Raw genomic sequence first — 24,808 nt, forward strand, 5'->3', positions numbered from 1 at the left:
AGCAGTTACCCCTATTGCTTGGATTCTCGCCCTTACACAGGTTTTGCCAAAGGCAGGAATTTTTCATGTTCTTTCCTTCTAATCTTGTGGAGAAAAACACCAGCATCTCATAATTTTGTCATCGGATGACACAACCTCTTGCTTCACAAGGTCCCTCCTAGCCCCTCCACATAGGCTTACAGGAAAAACAAGTCAATTTGCAGGTCATTGTTGCCTTTACAAAGGACCATCAAGTCCCCAAAGTACCATTCATGGTCCGCACTGAACAGGCTTCCAGCCAAAGCACTGCCTTACTCTCAGAAACCCCCAGGCACGGGGCTGCTGTTCCCAGGCCCAGCCTAACTCTCATCAGAGCAATGATGAACCACAGGTATCAGACTCCCACAATCGCTTCCCCAGGGATGCTCAACTCCTGCGCCGCCCCCAGCAGTTTTCTGAATCTTTTCCAATGCCGAGATCTTTTCTGAGCTGAGGCAACTACATCTGTGTGCAGTATTCAAGATGTGGGCATCCTGTGGTTTTAAATAGAGGCAATAAGATATTCTCGGTATTATGCGCTATCCCCTTTTTAATGATCCTAATATTCTACTTACTTTTTTGACTGCCACTGCACACAGAGTGGATGTTTTCAAAGAACTATCCACAATGACGCCAAGATCTCTCTCTTGAGTGGTAATAGCTAATGTAGTCCCCATCATTTTGTATGTATAGTTGGGATTATATTTTCCAGTGTGTATTACTTTGCATTTATTGTCATTAAAATTCATTTGCCATTTTGTTGCCCAGTCACTTAGCTTGGTGAGATCTTGTTGAAGCTCTTCCCAGTCTGCTTTGGTCTTAACTATCTTGAGCAGTTTGGTATTATCTGCAAATTTTGCTTCCTCACTGTTTACCTCTTTCTCCAGATCATTTATAAATAAGTTGAATAGGATGGGTCCAACGACAGACCCTTGGGAGACCCCACTAGCTACCTCTCTCCATTCTGAAAACTGACCATATATTTCTACCTTTTGTTTCCTGTCTTGTAACAAGTTCTCAATCCATGAGGGGACCTTCCCTCTTATTCCGTGACAACTTACTTGACTTAATAACCTTTGGTGAGGGACTTTGTCAAAGGCTTTCTGGAAATTTAAGTACACTAGAGCCACTGGACCCCCTTTGTCAATTTGTTTGTTGACCCCCTCAAAGCACTCTAGCAGATTAGTAAGGCAAGATTTCTCTTTACAGAAACCATGTGGATTTTTCCCCAACCATTTATGTGTCTAACAATTCAGTTCTTAACTATAATTTCAACCAGTTTGCCCAGTACTGACATTAGACTTTCCAGTATGTAATTGCCAGGATCACCTCTAGAGCCCTTTTAAAATATTGGTGTCATGTTAGCTACCTTCCAGTCATTAGGTACAGATACTGATTTAAAGGATAGGTTACACATCATATTTGTTAGTTTTGTAATTCCACATTTGAGTTCTTTCAGAACCCTTGGGAGAATGCCATCTGGTCCCAGGTACTTGTTACTGTTAAGTTTATCAATTTGTTCCAAAACCTCCTCTAATGACACCTCAATCTGGGACAATTCCTTGGATTTGTTCCTAAAATGAATGGCTCAGATTTTTTTTTATGCTCCAACTCTGAGCAGAGCTGACTAGGGGTGGTGTATGAATCTCCCAGTTGCCTGGGTGAGGGCTGGAGCCAGTTCTGTGTTAGAGGATGGAGGGGAACCTCTAGATACTGAACCCATACCTGGCTGCTACTGGCTCCATCTGGCAGAAGGGTTACACTTAGGAAAGAGGAGGTTTGTAGACCATCTTCTAAGCCGGAGACACAGTCACCCAGGGCAGAGGCATCCTCCAGACTGTGCTAGGAAGATCCGAAAGGATGGGATAATGTCATAACTAGACACACACATCACAGTGCCGCTTCTTGGTTGTGGCTTCAAATGAGCATTCATCAAATCCATCCAGGACAACAGTCTGCCTGGCTCACAAGGGGAGATGTCTCGATTCCCTGCTGGAAGAACTATCCCTGAGCAAACCTCCAGAGGGTGTTGTATTGTCAAGAGGCAATGGTTTTTCCCTTAACGGATTCGGAGGCAATGAGCAGACAAATTGGATGAAGGCTTAAAGATTTTGCTAAGCAAATATTAAGGTAAAGTACAATGTTTAATATTAAAGTACAATGAAGCAAATCTTAGAATAAAATACAGTACTTATTAAGCCTAAGCAAACCTCAGAATAAAATGCAATGCCTACGTCCCTTCTGCTGCTGGGAACCCCCCTGAAGAAGGACAGCGGACAGACCTCAGTGGCCAGTGCATAGCACCTTCTGTGGCTTCGGTCTACGCCAAGGTTCCAATGTTAGGAATATCCCTGGCACTTATATACTGTTGGATCTACAGTAATCATGCCTGTTGTTTTGTATCAAGATCTTTGATACATTGCACATTTTCCCAGATCCAATAATTAGCTTGTTGATACTTTGGATATTTTCCCAGGCCAAATAATTAGCATTATCAGGCAGGAAACATTCAGCAAAGATAGCTATGTGATCTTCCCGAGTGCTCCTGCACTCCCATGCCAAGTGGCTGGCCTTGTGACCTATCCCTGAACCTGTTGAAAGTCAACAGTGCATTCCTACACTGTACCATCTTGAGCAAACAGCTAACTCTTTGAGAATATCAAAGGAATAATAAGAAGCAAAAAGCACAAATGGCTGCCTCGAGCATCCAAGCCTGTAAGAAAATGTAGGTACAAAAGGAACGATTGTGGTATACCACCTTATTTCCTCGACCTGACAATCGTCTTCCACACTTCCACTACAGGTAAACTGCCTGGAAAGCAAAGAGGCCCTTATCCCAGAAATGCACAGACTGGATTCTAGTCTGAACAGCAGGAGCTGTTGTCAACCTCCAATGTGTCTCACACAATTTTTTTCCAGCTAGTCCACTGGATCAACCCAGCCTGAGCAACGGCAGAAAACAGGACCCTGAGGAGAAAGATTCAGTGGGGAAAAGAGGATTAAAAACAGAGCCTCTTCCAAGAGCCATAAACCAGAAAATGCCTGGTCTGATCACGTACTTCACGGAACTCGCCCGGTGTCAAAAGACGGTTACAAACTGGACTCTGTACTTGGACTGTAATTGTAATCTAGACTCTGTTATCAACTGAGTGCCAATAAAAAGAGATAGAAGTAAAAAATAATGTGCCCTTGGCCTTGGACATGTAATGGCGGGAACAGCTAAGCAGGGTGCAAGAGGCAACTATTCCAAACAAATTGATTCATATGCATCTGAATCTGGTCCACAAGGGCTCTCTCTGACAGAGGCAGCAAGGGGAGAGGTAAGCAACTAGTTGACTATACTGTCGACTGTCCGATAAGCATTTGCTTATCAGATAGTCCACTAGTCGACTAGTCCTTAACATCCCTAGCAAAGCACCTCCATGTCACAGCCAGACATGCTGAAATGAGAAATACCATCTGCACAGGCCAACCGATGAATCAGGAAAGCAACTGGCAACCTGGATAGCCAGGGAGATGGCTTCTGAGAAGGTGCCAGAACATGTGCTAACTCAGAGACTTCCCAGGCAGGGGATACCCTGCAGGATGCCTCTGCAAACTGGAAAACTGCAGCTAAAAGACTGCTCGTCTGTGGGACACTAAAAAGATGACAGTGCAATAAGGAAATAGATTATGGGAACTCTAGCCCTGTCTCCATAGTTTCTAATGTTTTTATCAGATAACTACAGTTAACTCCTGTCAATGTCCTTTCCCAGATCCACTGAGCAGGCCTCTTGGCTGGGCTCTACACTCAAGCCAGGCCAGGCCCCCATCGGCCTCTCTCTGCCCAGTCTGTGAATTGCTCAGGGAGGGAGACAGCTGTGTTACCTGCCCAGAAGCAGGGACATGGATGGCAATGGAGATTCTGCACTGAAAAGCCCGGCTGCCGGCACCAGGGTAATTGGGGTGTCCCCTGGATTTGGAAGGACTTTTGTGGATCTCAGTGGAGCCAAATTTGAAACTTTAGCTGGCCGGGGAGAACAGTGCCAAGGATGTGGGAGTCTCAGGTTCAATTCCCCTGCTCTCTGGCCAAGGGGAGACAGAATTTTAACTGGGGTCTCTAATCTTTCAGCTGTGCTTAGCTGTTCTGGTGTGGGGCTCTCCAGAGCCATCCCGTTCATAAGATGGATCGGGGTAGCTGTCCTAAAAATCAAGGTGAATTAAATCACCAATTCTAATCATGATTGAAACCAGTAAGCAGGAAACATTGATTTATTTACTTGTTCCCATAATATAAGAACTAGGGGCCACTAAATGAAATTAATGGGCAGCAAGTTTAGAACAAATAAAAGGAAGTTCTTCACACAATGCACAGTCAACCTGTGGAACTCCATGCCTGGGGATGTTGTGAAGGCTAAGACTATAACAGGGTTTTAAAAAGAGCTAGATAAATTCATGGAGGTTAAGTCCATTAATGGCTATTCACCAGGATGGGTAAGGAATGGTGTCCCTCGTCTCTGTTTGTCAGAGGGTGGAGCTGGATGGCAGGAGAGAGATCACTTGATCATTACCTTTTGGTTCACTCCCTTGGAGGCACCTGGTATTGGCCACTGTCAGCAGGCAGGATACTGGGCTGGATGGATCTTTGGTCTGATCCAGTATGGCTGTTCTTAAATAAATCAGTTTTAATATATGGATTTTTAATTGTTTTCCTAAAGAAACAAAGATTCTCATTGGTTGTTAGCCATTAAAATATGATGATTTACACCTAAATGTAGCTTTTATACCAAATTTGGCAATTATTTCTAACCAGGAGGGTACACTACAGTTGTATACATTTTATTCAGAATCTTAATTTTAATATTTTTATTATGTTAATAATGGAGAATGACATTTCTTATTTACTGTAGGTTTTTAGGTCTATGTCAAGCTGTATTTGGAAGGAAATTGGAATTTGCTTTTTAAAAAGAATTTTAAAACTTTTTTTAGAATTTAAATAAAAAACTACATTTGCTGTTCTGGATAATTAAGGAAAAAAGCAAGAAACTTGCTTTGCATTTAAAACTAATTTGCTTCTTATCTGTAGGGCTCGCCAAGTGGTGGCGAGCCCTGTTCACCAGCCACACGGTTCGGCACGCTGCGCATGCGCTTTCCGTGCTGCATGGCTGTGACAGCTTGTAATCTACTCTCCAAGCGCGAGTAGATTACACTAATTGTCAAGCCCTGCATCTGCATTAGTGAATTGACCTGAATTGTTTCTGGTTACCATGTTATGATTTTAGGGTTGGTAGTGCTCATTCTCCCACACCTCAAGCTTTCATAGATTGAAAAAGAAAAAGCTCAAATTTATTTGATTTGATAACAGAACAGCAGCACAGCCAGCCCCAGTATTCAAAAATCAAGTCTGTGTACCACCCTCCCTAATTATGTTATACCTGTATAGTGTCTACACAACAGACACTGAATGGTCTAGCCTTGCAGCCTTGATGAGCTGTATAATTGCATAATTGCTTAATTTCATTGGTGAACCCATGAAGTCTGAGGCATTTGAGAAAAGATGTAAGCTGTAAGTCAACTACTTTTTTCTGTTTTGCCGGGGGGGTATGCAAATCCATTAAAAAAAATAAGTCACGTCCAAAATAGATATGAGATTGATTTACAAATCATTAGCTTTAAAATTACAATACTAATAATAGATTTCAGATTCTCATATTTTGCCTTTTGATTTCTGAATGAGGAAAAGGGCAGGAGGGGAGGTGTCAATGGGAGGGGGGACAGGGTGATGCTGGAAGAGGAGAGGGTGAGGGCATTGGGAGCTAGAGAGGGGAGGGAGAGGTGCTGGAAGAAGGCTTGAAAGAAGGGGTGGGCATGAGGAAGGTGGGGATGGAGTAAAGCCTGTGTGTGGGCACAGGCACACGAGGGGAAAGGGTGCAGAGGATGGTGAGGAGGTTGACAACAGGGAAAAAGAGGGCAAAGGGGGCAGGGGCAGTGAGAGACGAGGGAGGCACCAGGAGGGTTCAGGGGTAAGGGAAGGTGCAGGTGCCAGAGGATTCTGGGGGTGAAGAAGAAGGGCAGACACCTGCAGGGGAGGAACCAGCATCAGAGGAGAGAGGCAGGGCAGGTGTGTAGAGGGAGGTAGTTCACATGATCAGAGTGGGGCTACTGGAGGAGAGAAGGGCTGATGGAGGGGGGCAGGTCACAGGAGGGCTGAGGGCAGTGAGAAGGGCAGGAGTCAGGATAGCAGAGGAGGGTGAGGGGTTGGGGGGCAGCAGGCACCAGGGGAGCTGATGGAGCAAGGGGAGGAGACGTGGCAGCAGAGGGAAAACGCAGAGGTTTATACAATATTTATTCATAACTTGGGTGCTACAGTGACACATCCAAACAAGCCACATGAACTCAGTACTGGTGCACAACACAAAATTCATTCTGCTCATGGGAAGAAACTCTTAGGGGGAACACTTCCCCCAGCCTCTCCACCCCCGAGTTAATGTCACACATTGGGTTAATGCAATTGCAGAATAGTTGCATAAGGAGGGTTTGGTGGGGGCCAAACTAATTCCTATTGCTAGGAGGATGGTGGGAAAAGTCCTTAAAGGGGGGTCACATGACACCTTTTACTTGTGATCATGTGTCCATCTTGCCCTGAGAGCGTTACCTCCTGAGGCCTGGCTAATGGGAGTCAGGGTGTGAGGCTAATGGGGGTCATGAATAAATATTAAACAAATTATAAATAAATAAATATACATATATTGGGGGTGCATGAGCAAAAATTTTTTACGGATAGGGGTGCAGGATCAAAAACGTTTGGAGACCATAGATCTAGATATCACTCATTGCACCTGGTCTGAAGGTGTTTCGCTTTGTCTCATCAATGCAACCGGTCCAGCTGCTGCTAGAAAGTCCATCCAGATTGCCCCATGGAGCATTCACTGAAGGCATTCAGGCAGTGGCTACTTGGGGAGCAGTGATTTGCTGATGCTGCAGAACCCAGAAGACATTCCCTCCATTTCTCAGGCTTATGACAGGGAGGCTGCAGGCATTGGTTTGCATGGAGTCTTTAAGGGAAGATGGGTCTTCCTGATTTGTGGGGATTGAGAAAAGAGACCCTATGGGATTTTCTTAATTTGTAAGCACATCACTAGTATGTTAATTTCTTCAAGTAATATACCTGAGAAAAGTATTTCCACTAAAATATGCTATGCTAATGTACTTGACGTAGTTAATTGATCACACCTTTTACTGTATTCTCCTGGGTGACACCAGGTATTTATGCTAGTATGTGTGTGTATATATATATATATATATATATATATATGTTAATGGTCAACATTGGTGTTTAAATTTTCGGAGTTTTGAACAATTATGTGTATTTTTTCCTGATTTTAAGTTTTCATAACTGCAGGAATTTTTTTTTTTTTTGAGGCAGGGATCAGATGACGGTAAATGTTGAAACTCAGAAAAGTTATAAATGCTAAAAAACAAAATAGAAGCTCACATGCCAAAACACATAAAGTGAATATCCTTAAACAAGCCTCTAGTAAGTTCTCAAGCAGCTTCTTCCTCATTCTGCCTGACTATATGGAGAAAGAGATCGACTGGCAAAGGTCTGACCCTTCTTAGCCCCTGTACGGAGTATCTTAGTACCAATCTCAGGCCAACTCTTCTGCTCACACATCCAAGGGTGTCAAGTATCAGAGGGGTAGCCATGTTAGTCTGGATCTGCAAAGCAACAAGGAGTCCTGTAGCACCTTAGAGACTAACAGATTTATTGGAGCATAAGCTTTCGTGGGCAAAGACCCACTATGTCAGATGCATCGAGTGGAAATTTCCAGGGGCAAGAATATGCAAGTAAGAATCAGGCTGGAGATAACGAGGTTAAGTCAGTCAGGGAGGATGAGGCCACTTCTAGCAGCTGATCTGGAGGTGTGAACACCAAGAGAGGAGAAACTGCTTTTGTAGTTGGCTAGCCATTCAGAGTCTTTGTTTAATCCTGAGCTGATGGTGTCAAACTTGAAGATGAACTGTAGCTCAGCAGTTTCTCTTTGAAGCCTGGTCTTGAAGTTTTTTTGCTGCAGGCTGGCTACCTTTAAGTCTGCTATTGTGTGTACAGGGAGATTGAAGTGTTTTCCTACAGGTTTTTGTATATTGCCATTCCTAATATCTGATTTGTGTCCATTTATTCTTTTACATAGGGACTGTCCAGTCTGACCAATGTATATAGCAGAGGGGCATTGCTGGCTCATGATGGCGTATATTACATTGGCAGATGTGCAGGTGAATGAACCAGTAATGGTGTGGCTGATCTGGCTAGGTCTTGTGATGGTGTCGCTGGTGTAGATATGTGGGCAGAGTTGGCACCAAGGTGTGTTGCAGAGATTAGTTGCTGAGTTAGTTACTGTGAAGCGGTGTATAGTTGCTGGTGAGAATTTGTTTCAGGTTGGTGGGTTGTCTGTGGGAGAGGACTGGCCTGGTTCCCAAGGCCTGTGAAAGTGCGGGATCATTGTCGAGGATGGGTTGGTCTCTATCTGAGGGGTTGGATGTGGTTGAACCTCAGTGCTTGGCTGTAGACAATGGATCGTGTGGACAAGCCCAAGAAAGAAACCAACAGAACACCCACTGGCCATCACCTACAGTCCTCAGCTACAACCTCTCCAACGTATCATCAGGGATCTCCAACCCATCCTGGACAACAATCGTTCACTTTCACAGGCCTTAGGAGCCAGGCCAGTCCTCACCCACAGACAACCCACCAACCTGAAACAAATTCTCAAAATTGAAAGCTTATGCTCCAATACATCTGTCAGTCTATAAGGTGCTACAGGACTCCTTGTTGCTTTTGCACATCCAAGAGTGTCATTAGTGAGGCTCAGATTTTGTCACAACTTATTCTGAGAGACAGTCACAGACAGGCCATGGGTAGTGAGAAAAACTAATGGAAACCTGAGAAGCCGGTGACCTGTCTGTGACTGTCACTAAAAAATTGACAAAATCAGGAGTGATAGCTCTGGGGTCCCCTGTCATTGCTGGTGGTTAGGAGCTGCCTGTGGGATTTCCCTACTAAGCCTCAGACCTTCGCCCATAGCAGCTGGGAGCTTGTATTCCCCCTTCCCACCCGTGGTGGATTGGAGCTGCAGGGTCGGTGGCTAGGAGCTGCGGGGGCCCTGCTGCTTGGCAATTGAAAACTCTGGGGCCCCTTCTGGCTGAGAGCCCCAGCCCCATAGCCTGGATCTGAAACAGAACAGGCCACGTAGGTCTCTGCCAGCCACAGGACAGCCAGGACACGCTCAAAGCCTCCCCTTGTCCCCCAGAGAACAGACAGCAGAAAAATCTCTTCCCCATTATTACTGGGCCTGAATACAGGAGCCTGCGGTCCTGCCATGGAGCCTTCAGCACAGCAGGGCCCTGGCTGTGTCTTTAAGAGACGCCTCCAATCTTTTCCCATGACAGGGAGTGAGACAACGGCTCCTTTGCACAGCCTGTCTGTGGGACTGAACTTTTGCTTTCCCTTTCACCTGGGCTGCAGGCAGCAGGCACGGAAATCCCTTTGGAAGGGATAGAAATGTCGTTTAAAAAGGGCAAGGAAAAACCATGAGATCGGAGAACTCTGCAGCTGTTCTGCAGCCAGGGGCTTGGCCGTCCAGTGGGATGCACTGAAATAATGACTTGGAGTGTCAGTTACTGCAGCAGAATGAGTGAAGTTTGATCCCACCCTGAAGACTGGGACAGTTCTCTGAAGGATCCATCAGGTGGGTTAATTTTGCTTCACAAAGCCTCCTTCTATCCCTTCACATACACTGCTTAGTGCTTCACCACATTGCTACTAAACAAATGTTAAATAATCCCCTGAGACTTGTTTTACTCTTTCTGTGACCCCTACATCACATGTACATTGAAAATGATTTATACGCTGGTGTGGTTGAGATCACTTTCCTAGTCATGTAAATTGAGATTTGGGCCTCAGGCAGAATTAGTCATTTGTTTCCCTAGTGGCTTCAATGGGCACTGGGTGATAAAGGCAAGGGGAGTTGTTGCCTTTCCAAAAAGATCAGGGTGTAGGGCTGCATTGCTGCCTGGCTACTCGAACGAAGCTGCACTGGGGCAACATGGTGGCCCAGCTGCTCCCAGGGCTGCAGCTGGGGAGATCGTGGGTGTATATGTCAGGGAGAGTTGGGGCTCCACATCTGCCCAGCGCTGGGGTTGGGAGGGGAGGGTGGTTTGCTGCTAGCCTTGGACAAGGCCAGCAGCCATAATGGGAGGTGCAGGGCTGAAGCCTATGGCCAGATGGCATGGAAAAGGCAGGTCCTTGGGCGGAAGGGTCTTGCCTTTCCAAGTCAAACATTGATTTGCCCTCCATCCGTGGAGGTTGTGTTTTATTCAAGACAAATAGGCCTCATTCTATTCTCAGCAATATCTGAGGGAAATTTGTAAGAAACTAACCTCCTCTATTTAGAGTACAGTGCCACACCCAGCTGCTGTCAGTCTGCCTTTCTGCCTGTTCACTTTACAGTCTTTTGTTTCTGAAACGTTTAGAGGGAAAAAGAAATAATTATTTCCAAAACTGATCCAAACAGAAAACTTATTCCTTTCTCCTTCTGACACAAGAGGAAGCCAAGCATGTGCCTAAAGCAGATCTGAGTTCAGTTGTTCTGTTGAATACCCTTAATTTTAAAAAGAGGCATTTTATACCCTGATCGACAGATATCTCCTACTGTGTGAGCAGGGGAGGGGACGGGAGGTGCCCTGGGGGAAATCTCCTCTAGGGCTGCAGCTAGTCAACAAATGGAATTCATATTCTAAAATAAAAATTGTAAATTATTTTTGTTTTGTTTTAAATATTTTATAGACTTTTCTATTTTAATGAAATATTATGGAAATAAATCTATAATCTATTCATTTCAATTTTTGTAGGGGTGAAGTTCCTAATAAGAATAAAGAAAGGGGTCAATAAAATATTTTCAATTTACTTGGCTAAGATTCCCATTTTTAATCAATGAGAAATATCTATTTGCTCATTGAAATGATCCTCAAGAAAAAACAGAAGCATTCAGCTCACAAGAAGATGAATGGCAATGCTTTTCTAAAACTAATTTTTTTTAAAAAATCATTATAACACATTTTTAACTGCTTACAGTGTGATCAGATCAGAATTTCCAGTTCCTGGTCATCAGCTAGTCCTCTCTGGGAAACTCCAGATTTCACCTTACTCTCCTTTGAGAAGTTTTTCACTCTTCATTTAGGCTTTGTTGGCATTTATATTAGGCAGGATGCAGCCCCCTCTGAGTAATTTGGGGTCTTTCACCATTGTTTCCATGAGGAAATTGGCAGTGCAGAGCAGATCGATTGTTGGTGTCAACGTCTTTATTTACAGAATAGGTATGCCAAGTGTTTCAACTGCCACATCAGTCATCATGCTGGAGTCCACACATCCTCTTTATCTCTGTTGTTGAGGGTTTTTTCAGTGAATTGTTGTTTTTCTTTTTGTCTGGGAGAATAGCCATTCAGGGTGTCCACATGTTAACCCCCACAAGGACAATGTGCAAAGCTGCGAAGATGAGCTGAGCTGGGCTGGTGGCACGGTGGAAGGGGTGTATGGCAGGCATCAACTGGTGCGGTATCTAAAGACAGTTGCAGTCTGGATCAAAACAGCTCTGCTCACCAGTCCCCAGGCACCCACCTCTGTTTGTTTTTCTGAGTTCTTTTAAAACTAAGGAGGTTCTATCCTCTGGTGCAAAGAGTATTCCATGAAATGCTGGAGTTGATTAGAGGCAGCATCTGAAGTGATTGCGTTACGCAGAAGCAGAGAAAATCACTGAAGTTGCATGTAAGGCAGTGTTTCTTAAACTTTTGAGACTGAAGAACACCAAATGATAAACATTTTGCATGCAGAACACCAAGATTTTTTTTGTTGAGCAAAACAAAACAAAACTGAACAAAACAAAAAAGAATGGGTGAAAGTTGTTGAGGAAAAAAAAGCCCTTTTAAGAGAAGAGCAGGCATTGCCCTTTTAAGGCAGCCATATTGAAATTGTTCTCCACAGCACACCTCCAGCTGCCTTGCAGCACACAATTGTGCCAGGGAAAACACTTTAAGAAACACTGCGTGGCCAGGAATGTATCCCACTCAGAACTGTCTGTGTCCAGGTTGTCTGCAATCACTGTGACTGTTGCATTCAATACGTTGTTTTGTTGTTGTTCTTCTCTGTCTCCTCTCCCCTCATCGGGATGGACTCAGGGTGAGATGAAAATTCTCTCCATCTGCCACCGCTCCAGAGCGAGATCCACTCTGCCTCATTTCATCATTTACTTCCTCACATGCTACTTGCACAAGCTGGAATCAGGTAGGAATGTCCGTAGCTCTTCTGCTTATCACAGGATTCCTTTGCTTTGATCTATTCAGTCTCCCTGAATCACTATTTGACACAAACCTGTCTGCTGCCAGCCTGCTGCCATGCATGGCACCTCCCATCGCCCCCTCTGGTCATACCTGACAGCAGGGCCGGGGTCGCTGTGGCAGCACAATGGGACATGCCTGGAATGGGATTGAGTCTCATAGAACAATACAGTAGAGAGACGGACTCACCAGGCAGGTGAAAAGGGCTGGTTGGGGGAGCCCCCATCTGCAACGGTCCCAGCCCTGAGTATCCCACCCTGCAGGTGCCCTAAAGGGAGGGCAGAGGGGACTGAAGCTCTCCCCTCCCCCCCTCCGCCCCCCCCCCCCGATTTATATAGGGACTTTGCCAGATGTTCCCCTTCGTCAGAGAATGAGGGTAAAGTGCACAGTTTTCTGAATTCCTAGCTCTGGTAGGGGAGTGCAAGAGAAAAGATGAGCTCCACATTCTGTCTTCTCTCCCTGTCAGAGACAAGAGAAGGAAGGGAAAGCAGCCCTTGTACAAATCTCTGTGGAGGGGGTTTCCGTCCTCTGCCCTCCCTGTTCTCCCTCCTACACACATACACACATACACACAGACACGGGGGCTACGTCTACACTGGCATGATTTTCCGGAAATCCTTAAAACGGAACAGTTTTCCGTTATAAGTATTTCCAGAAAAAGTGCGTCTACATTGGCAGGATGCTTTTCCGGAAAAGCACTTTTTCCGGAAAAGCATCCGTGCCAATGTAGACGCGCTTTTCCGCAAAAAAGCCCTGATCGTCATTTTCGTGATTGGGGCTTTTTTGCGGAAAACACTACTTTGCTGTCTACACTGGCCCTTTTCTGGAACAGTTTTCCAGAAAAAGGACTTTTGCCCGAACGGGAGCAGCATAGTATTTCCGGAAAAGCGGCTGATTTCTTACAGTAGATCGTCAGTGCTTTTCCGGAAATTCAAGGGGCCAGTGTAGACAGCTGGCAAGTTATTCCGGAAAAGTGGCTGATTTTCCAGAATAAGTGGTCAGTGTAGACACAGCCACAGAGTCCCCAGCCCAGAGCTCCTCCTCAGTTTCCCCAACCCTGACTCCTCCAGCACTTCTAACCCCCCAGCCTTGAGCCCCTCCTTAGGGACCCAAGCAATGCTGAGTAAACATACTAGTGTAAAGTTTGCAAATGAGAACCTTGTGTGACTAACTGATTCACTTTATATTAAATTCCCTTTTTTTATTTGTTTGATCTTTTCTGTGCTCTGCTGAAATTACAGCTCAGTTCACAGTGAATGGACCTGGTCAGCCTGTCACGGCCAGGGTGGGCGAGGAGATTGTGTTACCCTGTCGCCTGTCCCCCAACATGAGCGCGGAACACATGGAGGTGAGGTGGTTCCGACACAAGTTCACACCCTTTGTGCACCTGTACCAGCATGGGAAGGATGAGTTTGGGCAGCAGATGCCTGAATATCACAGCAGGACGGTGCTTTTGAAAGACGGCATCACGGATGGAAATGTTGACTTGGGAATTAGCAATGTCAGGCATTCCGACAAAGGACAGTACCGCTGCTCCGTTCGGGATGGTGACTTTCACAAAGAAGCTGTACTGGAATTGGAGGTCACAGGTCAGTAACATGGGTCTGTCGTCTCTTTTTAGAAGGCTCTTGGACTCATACTACAAACAGTTAGGCATCTAATTCCACACCTCAGTACAAAATTTAGGAGTCCTCAAAATAGTTAGTAAATTAGTTAGTCTTTATGCCAGAGAGATAAAGGGAGATTCTGTAGTCCCATGGTTACAGCACCGAAGGTGGAATCCCCCTGTTCTAATTAATCTTTGATTATTTTTCCAATCTGCCAAGTAATTAAATAGACAACACTACAGCAAGACTGGACATGAGTTTTCCCACCTCCCACCCGATCCACTGTACCAGAACCAGATTAAGGTCTCTGTAGACCCTAGGCACTCTCATAATCATAGGCCTTTAAATTAGATTCTGCATAAATATCTAAGGGTATGTCTACGCTAGCCCCCTAGTTCGAACTAGGAAGGCTAATTGTGACGGGGCGGAGGCGCCCCGCACTCCAGTCCCACCGGCGGCCGCTTATCTGGCAGCTCCCGGAAGAGGGGGTAGGGTAGCAACGTCGGGCGCACCGCGTGACACGGGCCGAGTAACGCAGGGGCTGGCCTACTGGCTATGCGGTAGCTGTTCCCGGGCGGCTGCCCTGGTGGGACGCCCACGCACCGCTGACAGGCTGACAGGCTGGGCGCCGACGTGGGGAGGAGCAACGCAGGGCCGGAAGCAGGGACATGCCGGAAGGGGCGGGATCCCACGGTCCAGGAGTCTGCGTGGGGATTTAAACCCCCGGATATGCCGCGGAGAGGGGAGGGACGAGGAAGCAGCCTCCCGCCAAGGCCCAACAGCGGATGGAACCCAAGGCAAAGAGGTGAGCCTGGAAGCAAGGGGATCTGACTGCGGAGAGAGGAAGTAGCCCAGGGCAGGCAAAGTGAGCCAGAGGGCTGGCGAGTTACGGTGGACGCCCCGCCAGCCGGACCGGACAGCATTTCTCAGATGTGGCCACCAGGGACTTTTCATATAGTCACAGTTTCTGGGCCGTGACAGTTTCATTAAGTCAAGTTTCTTCTTTCCATGAACATCAGCAGTAAAGTGCATTCAATGATTTTATTGGAAATGTGAACATTTATACACTCAGCTGTAGGCTCATTTCATTTAACACTGATTCATTCTAGCTTCAGGCTCTGCACCTCACATCTCTGTTGAGGGTCACCAGGACGGAGGGATCCGAGTGGTGTGTCAGTCGACAGGATGGTACCCACTGCCCCAGGTGCTGTGGAGAGATCCCAAAGGGCACCCTTTATCTACATCGACTGAAACAAAGTCTGAAGAGGAAGGTGGTTTCTTTAAAATAAAAAATTCTATCATTGTAATGGAAAATTCACGCAAGAATTTGTCCTGTTCTATGAGGAATACGTATCTGGATGAAGAAAGGGAGTCAGTAACTTTTTATATATCAGGTAAGTTGCTACCAAAACCCCACTCTTTGTCATACCAACAAGAAAAATATCAGGTTGCTAAATGGTACGAAAGTCCCAGTATAAATACCCCGTCATGACAATGATATTTAAGATGAATCATAGAATCATAGATTACGAGGACTGGAAGGGACCTCGAGAGGTCATCGAGTCCAGCCCCCTGCCCTCATGGCAGGACCTAATACTGTCTAGACCATCCCTGACAGGTGTTTATCTAACCTACTCTTAAATATCTCCATAGATGGAGATTCTACAACCTCCCTAGGCAATTTATTCCAGTGTTTGACTACGCTAACAGTTAGGAACTTTTTCCTAATGTCCAATCTAAACCTCCCTTGCTGCAGTTTAAGCCCATTGCTTCTTGTTCTATCCTCAGAGGCCAAGATGAACAAGTTTTCTCCCTCCTCCTTATGACACCCTCAATTTTCTCTTTTCTAAACTAAAGAAACCGGCTACGTCTAGCCTGACATGATTTTCCGCAAATGCTTTTAAAGGAAAAGTTTTTCTGTTAAAAGCATTTGCAGAAAAGAGCGTCTAGATTAGCATGGACGCTCTTCCTACCCACTCCTTGGTCTTCCTCTTGCTTCCAATGTATTTATAAAAAGTCTTCTTGTTGCCCTTTATTCCCGAAGGAGGAATGAAGTGAAGGAGGAGAACACAATTTTGGACAAAATGTACTCCAGGGAATTTACAGTTATCCTAGAAACAAACTTCTTACATCAAAAAAATGCAGGGTTACCGTTTACATTTACAGGAAATCCAAATATGTTAACACATGAAAATGCCCTGCAGGGATACCAGATAGCAGGGAGGAGCTAAGACAAGGTGTGGATTTCAAAAGCTTTCCAGCCCAGCTAAAATGCAGAGTTTTCTATGAGCAACTTAGCAGCCTCTAAAGCCTCCGTTTGTTATTTGGCCCTGATTGGTAGGGGGTGGGGGGAACATGTAGCTCTGCTGGCTGCCCTCCCCTCCACTGGGCTGAAGCCATGTTATTGCATGTGCTAAGGAAAGATCCCTTGCAGGAGCTGCTCCCGCAGTTCCCATTGATCAGGAATCTTGGCCAACGGGAACTGCAAGAAGTGGTACCTACAAGCAAGCACAGGGCAGCAAAGTTTGCACTGAGCTATCTGCTTCCAACACCTGCCTGCCAAAAAGGCGCTGCAGCTGGTAAGTGCCCTGCACTCCAACCCCCTGCCCAAGCCATGACTGTTCCCCTGCACCCTAACAATGTGTTACTCCCTCATCCCTGTCTCAGAAAGATCCAGTACGACTGACACTTTTCCAAAATGTTCAGTCTGAGACAGACATCCCACAGGGACTCTTTTGCCCAGATGGTTTGAGTTTGGCAAATTAGTGAGCAAATGAAAAGAAGGCCCCTCCAGGGGAGCACCAAGTAACTTTCATAAAGGTGATGTGACGAGAGAGATTGAGAAAAAGTAATGCAGGGGTGGGCTAGGACTGCTAGCACTGTGATAGTACGTAATACCCTATTCAATACTATCAAAAGTGGTTTTAAAATTGGTTTCTGCCAGTTTTTATATTGCAGGGAACAATGTTTCTTACATGTATTTCACACAGATTCTAATGTGAAGCATTTTCCTACAATGCTGCCTGTCATTACTGTTTCCAAATTAGTGGGGCTTTGTGTTTCAGACTCATTTTTCCCAAGATCATCTCCCTGGAAGGTGGGCTGGAGCGTGACCTTGGTGATTTTGTTGCTGTTCGTCTGCCTGGCTTGGTTTCTGTTCAGAGTAAGAGGTAAAGCTCAAAGAGAGGAAATACAAAGTAACCAGAATGGGATTTTCTGCTTAAAAATAGATTAGACGTTCTACTTGAGAAAGTTATCCTACTTAAAGGCGTACGTTTAACCTGCCCCTGTGAAACCAATGCAAACCTCTGTGTGGACAGTTCAATTTATGAGGAGTTTGATTCAGGTTAGCCCAGACTTGTTCCCTTTCATCTTAAAATAAGTGCACCAGTTTAGTGAGATGATCAATGGAGCCAGATGGAGCTAAGGCCATGTCTACACTATGAGATTAGGACGAATTTATTTAAGTTGATTTTTTTAAGCACCCGATTTTGTGAAGTCAAAGGTGCATGTCCCCAATGAGCACTCGAATTCAATGTAATTCTAAGTGGGGCATCCCCAGTACAGTCGCTGCTGTTGCCTTTGAGAGTGATGCAATGTGTGTAGCTATCCCACAATACCTGTGCCCCATTGCATTCTGGGTTATACTGCCAGGGCACCCTGCAACCAAACCTATACCGCAGGTCGGCCTGGGTCCAAATCGTCAGCAGCCTATATTGCACTCGTATCCTCCCTCCCCAACACCAGCAAACAGCCCATTTGTGCCCTTTCTTCTCTTGCTGGTTATCTGCGCAGATGAAATATCAGTGAGAGCATGGACCCATCATGAATATCATTCCACATCAAAACTTTATGACACTGACAGTTGCATCATTGCGTTGATGGCTAGAGTGTGTCCAGAGCCCATCTAGGGGCCGCTGGAATGCAGGAGAAACTCAGGATACCATGAACACACTGTTCTGCGATGCACTCGAGCTAAGCGAATTTTAGATGCTGCTGGCATTTGCTCCTCTGGCCCAGTGGGACACCGGTTCTGGTGCCATGAGACAAGCACAGACTGGTGGGATCGCACTGGGATGCAGCTCTGTGATGATCAGTAGTGGATGCAAAACTTGGGATTCATCAGAACACTTTGCTGTCACTTAGCAAATGGCTTTCCCCTAACCTGGAGCATAGCAATACCAGAATAAGACCCGTCCTGACAGTGGAGAAGCCAGGGGCAATAGCCCTGTAGAAGCCTGTAATACCAGACAGCTTCTGGTCAGGTGGGAACCAGTTTGGAGTGCGGAAAACTTCAGTGGGCACCGTTGTGATCCAAGTAGCTAAGACAATCAATACCCTTCCGATAGGTAGGGAAGTGACTCTGGGAACATGATGGACATAGTGAAGGCTTTACACAGCTTGGATTTCTTACCTGTGGTCAGGCAGTAGACAGAACACACATCCCCAACTGGCCCCCAATCAACTGGCCAAGGCGTATATAAACTACCAGGGGTACTTTTTAATGGTGCGATGGGGCCTTGTGGCTCCCAAGGGCTCTTTCAACTGACATCACTGTGGGATGGTCAGGAAAGGTGCGTGTCACACAGTTTTAGGAACTCCTGCCTCTCCAGAAAGATGCACTCTAGCACTTTTTTCCAGACCAGAAAATCAGAATTAGAGAGGTGAAAATGCTGACTTGGCATGGGAGGTGGAATAAGGCGGTTTCCCCAGAAAACTTGCAAGAAGGACCAAAGAGTTCCTCTGTGAGAGCTTCCTGGAGATGTGCAGGGAATATTCCTGTTCCATCTCCAGACACATTGACAAGCAGATTTCACCCGACTGCCTTAACTCACTTTTAGCAAGACTAAAAACGTAAACTCACCAGGATCAATGCCTGGTGGTGAGACATCCTGGGAGGAGGGGATTGCCTCCAAAGTTATAAAAAGTTCTTGGCTCTCGGTGACGTCATTCACCTGCTGTCCATTCTCCCCCTCCCCCCACCACCTAGCAGTCTTCCAGGCTGCTGCCCAAGGCTGCCCGTGTGTCGTGGGAGGAATCCAGAGACTGGCTGGGGAAGCTGGTTGGGTCCCCCCAAGGGTCCCATGTGGCTGCTCACAGAAGCAGCATGCCGGCAGGGCTGCTCCAGACTGTCCTTTTGCCTCCCTTGTCTTTTGATCTGCCTGGCTCAGCCCCTTTAGTTTCAGATGGAAAATCAACCTCATGGAGCTCAAACTCCCAATGCTGACCAGGCCTGAGTTTTAGCTCCCATTGACATTCAATGTGCTTGGCACTGGAACTCCCCAGGCTCCGCAGAAATACCTGCCCTGGGGAGTTTTTGACGTTAATTTCTACTGTGTTCAGATTATTGCAGCATGACTGGACGGCTTAGTCCTGCTGCTGTGGGAGCTCTGTCAGGTGGCTTCTGTATTCAGACTCACATGTGAGCGAATGTCCAGGCTTGGGGCAAAGAGACAGAGAGACAGACAGGCTGCATTTCGGAAGAGGAAATTGAACAAGGAACAGGGCCGTTTGCTCTTTGTCTTGGGCTCAGAGGCTGTATCTACTCAGCACTCTTAACTCAAAATAAGATACACAATTTGTGCTGTGCAAATTGTATATTTATTTTGACTTTATTTTGACATGGGCTATTTCAAAATTAGATGCTGTCTACACAGAGATCTGCCCACTGAGTCCACACTGAGAAAGGTTCTTGGGATGTAACCTGAATGCACCATGGGCACTAATTCTTTCCAACAAGCATTTGCTGTGACACGAAACAGCCTTTTCCAAACAGAGCAGGATTTGCTCATCATCTGACATCCATCCTTGGCCTTCCCCATGGACCAAGCCTGGGTGTGAGGTAATGTTCCTGTAAGAGAGGCCTGTACATGTGCTGTTTGTGACCATCTCTGGTGTAAGATTAATTTGTATGTCAACAAACCAAATTAAGTTTAAACGTAATCAGACTCTGACTACTGATTTCTTTTTGTCTTCTGGGAACCAACCTGCAAGCTGCTGGAGATCTGCAACAGCTTGATAGAAAGGCAGCCTGGTCATTACTTGAAAAGATTCCTTTAAATCAAGATCAACTGAAAATTCTCCAAATAATTGTGTTTGTTTTCTGTTGTAGGGAAACATCTCGATGCCATCAGTAAGTTCCTTTCTTCTTCTGGTAGAACCCGTTTTCTGTTATGGAAGATTTTTACATGAATGTGACAATGACAATGTGACAACCTTAAGCAATGCTGCCCATGCTAATTGCATAACTAGTTACTGAAGTAAGAGGGTAGGAAGCTGGTACGGTACCAGTGTTTTAGGGGACACAGAATGGAGCCAGTGACCAGGGGGATTTGTGTAGTTGATGCTCAGGACAGAATTGCCTCCATATAAAAAATGTCAGGGAGGACTGGTGGAGCTCAGGAGAGAAGTAAAGATGTGCCCACAACCTCTGCATACAGATACTTTGTGAGTCAGAACTGTGACCTTTTGCCAGATTCCAGGCTGGAATGCTGGCCAGTGGGAGACTTTTGGGGCTCCTTCAGCCTTTCCTTGTTGAGCTGTCACAGCTCACACCCCTCACACAGCTGCACCAGTGTGAAAAGCGATTTTTACTGGAGTGGCTTAGCCTGCTTCCAGTCCCTAGGCCTGTATTGAGCAAAAGAATGCCGAGGAGATCAGCCTCAATGATCAGTAGTTTGGGGACCTGTGGTCATTAATTTCTACTAAAGAGAGATTCTACAGCCTGGCCTTCTTTCTCTTTATTATTTAGGTACAATTCACACAGAACTGGGTAAGGACATGGTCTTACTTCTCTTTTTGGTGCCATCTTTTCTGTGACAGTGTTGATTCTCTAATTGTCTGGCTTAATTCTCATCCCCATCCGTGTGTTGACTTTCAGAGTGGAGGAGAGCCCTACGTGATGCAGGTAATTACTACAAATATTTCATCAGTGGGTGATCCTGTATAAAAAGGTTATAATATAATAGACATAATAGAATATGTGAGAAGGAGGAAGCGGCAGGGAACATCCAAGTGTGTCCTGGTTACAAATTGCTCCCCTACTTGTGGAGATAATCCTGGGTCTGCATGGCTGAACAGTTGTTTCCCCTTAGGATTCCAGCCCTAGAGTCAGGGAGAGGAACGAGAGTGGGGACCAGACTGAAGAGTTCAAATCCAGAATCCCCCAATTTGTGTTCAACTGGTGCCTCTTTTCTCTTCTCTCTGCCCACAGAGATCTCCCGTTTCTCCTCTCTCCATCAGATCCCAACTTTCTGCCGGTTTTAACCCTCACATCCATGTTTTCCTTCATTTATATCAATGAAACCCTCTTTCCCCTCCCTCCACCACTAAATATCTTCTTGTGTCGAAATCCACATTTCTTTGTCTGCCCCTGATGACTAGCTGTAGATGTTTAATTTGGGATCTGTTGACTCACGTCATTGTTTTCAGATCTCAGACATGTGTCAGGATGGAGCAGAAGTCAGGCAGGTGTCAGCAAGAGTCATCCAAGTTGTAGGACTTTAAATACAAGTGAGGAAGGGTGCATGGGACCATGTGATAGAGAAGTCTCAGAGGTGTTCCTGTGTTAAGTCTCCATCTGCAAAAACAAAGAGGAGTCCTGTGGCACACTTTGAGCTAATAGATTTATTAGGGCTTAGGCTATTTAAAAATCAATTAAACCAACTTAACCAGATGGATTGGAGTGGAGTTTACAAAAGCAAGGGTGCATGTGTGTGTGTATATATATAAGTGGGTACAAGCACCCTCCTTTCTTTTGTTGTTCATATTCTTCCCATCTCCATTTACCCCCAAAAGCTGATGTCTTAAATAAATCTGTCAGTCTCTAAGGTCCTGCAGAACTCCTCATTTTTTCATAAGATTGATATGGAGGGAAATATCCTGGAACTTCTCTGTCAGTCCTCGGCAAGTGTGGAATATAAAGGGCATGGATGAGGGGATCACATGTCCTCAACACCAAGGAAGGGAGGGGAGAGAGGCTGGTCTGTGGCCACTGGTGGCAGGGAGCGGGGTGTGGCAGTTCAGCAGGGGTCTGGCCCACCCTGCACTAACCAGCAGGAGTGGGAGAAGCAGAGCAATGGGACCAGGGGAGCAGAGCAAGCTGGGATCACTTGCTTTGCTTCTCCCAGCCACTGCTGTGGAGTTTAGTGGGGGCAGACCCCCACTGCTGGTGTTGGCTCCCCCATCACAGCTATTCCCCTGGCACTGTCTCAGCTGCAGGGAGAGGCAGGGCAGGGATGGAGAAGGGAGGGGATGGAGCAAGGGCAGGGAGGTGGAGTTTGGGATTGAGGGAGGCTGTCCAGGCTGGGGGAAGGAATCATGGGGTCAGTGGCTTCCCAGCTCTCCCCTCACCAGTTACCTCTGCAGGGCCCCTAATCCCTCTCAGGGACAGATGGTGCCTGAGGGGAGAGATGACGAGTCTCAGGACAGGGTCAGTAAATCAATGTGTTGTGACCATTGGAGTGAACCTCAGGAGTGAAGGCCAAGACCTCAGGGCTGCTCCCCACTCAGAGCCGGACGCCCCTGGAGGCAGGAGAGTCCCTGAGTCACTGCCCAGCTGGGGCAGATTCTGCCCCTGACGCCATCGACCCTCCCCAGGCCGAGCTCTGCCCCTCACACTCTGATTCTCCCCCAGCCAATGTGACTCTGGATCCAGACACGGCGCATCCCCAGCTCATCCTGTCAGAGGAAAGGAAATGTGTGAGATGGGCAGATACACCGCTGCCATGGCGCGCCACCCCGGAGAGATTTGACTACTGGCACTGTGTGCTGGGCCGTGAGGGCTTCACCTCAAGAAGACATTACTGGGAGGTGGAGGTGGGGGAAGGGCAATGCTGGGCTGTGGGGGTGGCCAGAGAGTCTGCAAGGCGGAATGGACGGATCAGCCTGAGCCCCGAGGGTGGGATCTGGGCTGTGCAGTCATGGCAGGATAAGTTCTGGGCTCTCACAGACCCTGCAATGCCACTTCCCATAAGCCCCCCCAGAAGGATCCGGGTTTTTCTGGACTGTGACCAGGGGCGCGTGACATTTTTCGATGCTGGTGTCGAGGTCCCGCTCTTCACTTTCTCTTTGGGCACCCTCCCTGGGGAGAGAATCCGACCCTGGATCTGGGTGCGGGACACAAATACCTGGGTCCGACTGTGTCCCTGAAATCAGCTTCTCTGGCCCCAAACACTCCAGTCTCTGTGACCCTGGAGGTTCCCCTCTACCTAGCCCCTGGCACCTCATCTCTATGATCCCTGAAAAATCCTCCACCTCCCAGCTTTTAGACCCATGGAAGGAGAAATGGAGGGGGAAGAATCCCTGGGTCTGCAGGAGGATCAGAGGGGTGAGTTGGTAGCTGAGAGGGAGCAGAAATAACAGCCGGACTGAGGACAGGCAGAGGTGGGGGCTGAGCAGTGGCAGAACTAACAGCCAGACTGGGGAGAGACAGAGGTTGGGATGACAGGACAAAGAATATATCAACCAGGGATTGTGGGGTTGGGAATAGCAGGGAGTGTTTTGTACCAATCTGCTAGCCAGATTTCCTATCACAGGAGCAAAGTCATCTTCTTCCCTTGTAACTAAGGGAGAGCCAGCAACACTGCAATTGTTACACACACAGGCTGTGTCTAGACGGGGATCTTTCAGAAAATAAAGCCTTTTCCGAAAGATCCCTTATTCCTCTTAAAATAAGGAATAAGGGATCTTTTAGAAAAGGCTTTATTTTCTGAAAGATCCCCGTCTAGATGGGTGCTTTCTTCCAGCAAAGCTCCAAGCCGGAAAAAAGCGGCAGCCATGTTTATGCAAATGAAGCAGGGGGGATTTAAATCCCCGCTTCATTTGCAATTGCGTTGTGTCTAATTTGCATCCCTTTTACAAAAAAGGAATGCAATCTAGACGTAGCCACACAGTTCAGGTAAGGGATAAGGATAGATCAAAAACCTTAAATATCATCTCTGGGTCAGTCTCAGGAGGTTTTTTTTATAATTCCCGATGTTCATGACTCTACAAATTCATGATTCAGCAATGCAGTATAAATACTCTTGTCTACATGAATTAGTATTATAATTCCTAAGCAATAAACACGTAGCTGACACCTACAGCCTGTAGCACAGCACACCCGGGGGATCCTGGAAGCTGCCCTGCTGCGGGGTCTGGCCAGTCTCTGCCTAGCCCAGCTGAGTGGCTCACACGTAGGCTGTGTCTAGACTGGCAAGTTTTTCCGCAAAATCATCTGAGAGTTTTGAGAACTATCCCATTTTACTCAGCTTTATCATGACTCAGCATTTTTTGCCTCAAGGGCAGGCAGCATTACTGGGAGGTGGAGGTGGGAGAGACGACTCACTGGACCCTGGGGGTTTGCAGGGACTCTGTGAGCAGGAAGGGGCAGTTCTCATACAAACCCAAGAATGGATTCTAGGTCACAAGGCTGAGGGATGGGAAGTATGAAGCTTTCACCTGCCCCCCGACTCCCGTCCCCGTGAGCACCAGGCCCAGGCGGGTGGGGATTTTCCTGGACTACAAGGTGGGCGAGATCTCGTTTTACAATGTGACTGACAGGTCCCATCTCTTCACTTTCACTAGCACCTTCTCCGGGACGCTCCGCCCTTATTTCCTTATCAATGCCAGCGAGGCTTCCCTGAGCATCTGCAGGGTCCCAGTGCAGTCCGGAGAGAATCGCTGTACAATGAGCTGAGACCCTCAGCCCCAGCCACCCCTGGGCACATTATCGCAAGGGCTGCAGCATGTGGGGTCAGAGGGAGATGCTGTCACATCGGCTCCCTCTGCACTTCCTGCGGGCGGTAGAGCCCGGGGGGAGGGCGGGTGACTGC

At 46.8% G+C, this 24,808-nt stretch overlaps 1 protein-coding gene across 2 annotated transcripts; it reads left to right on the plus strand.

Annotated features, from left to right (window-relative positions):
* Positions 1–12,201: 12,201 nt before the first annotated feature.
* On the plus strand, positions 12,202–23,144 carry LOC149522154 (butyrophilin subfamily 1 member A1-like). 2 transcript variants are annotated; one of them, XM_089770477.1, is made up of 8 exons: positions 12,235–12,334; positions 13,629–13,976; positions 15,104–15,388; positions 17,060–17,164; positions 20,107–20,127; positions 20,746–20,766; positions 20,875–20,901; positions 22,630–23,144. In XM_089770477.1, the coding sequence occupies exons 1-8, from the start codon at positions 12,235–12,237 to the stop codon at positions 23,142–23,144; spliced, it is 1,422 nt and encodes a 473-aa protein (XP_089626603.1). The 2 variants fall into 2 exon arrangements, with proteins under 2 accessions (XP_089626604.1, XP_089626603.1); XM_089770478.1 differs by lacking the exon at positions 20,746–20,766 and having other exon boundaries at positions 12,202–12,334; positions 20,107–20,148.
* Positions 23,145–24,808: the final 1,664 nt, after the last annotated feature.

This window comes from Pelodiscus sinensis, chromosome 19 (genome assembly GCF_052426305.1).
Source record: "Pelodiscus sinensis isolate ZL-2025 chromosome 19, ASM5242630v1, whole genome shotgun sequence".
In the NCBI taxonomy this organism is placed as follows: domain Eukaryota; kingdom Metazoa; phylum Chordata; order Testudines; family Trionychidae; genus Pelodiscus; species Pelodiscus sinensis.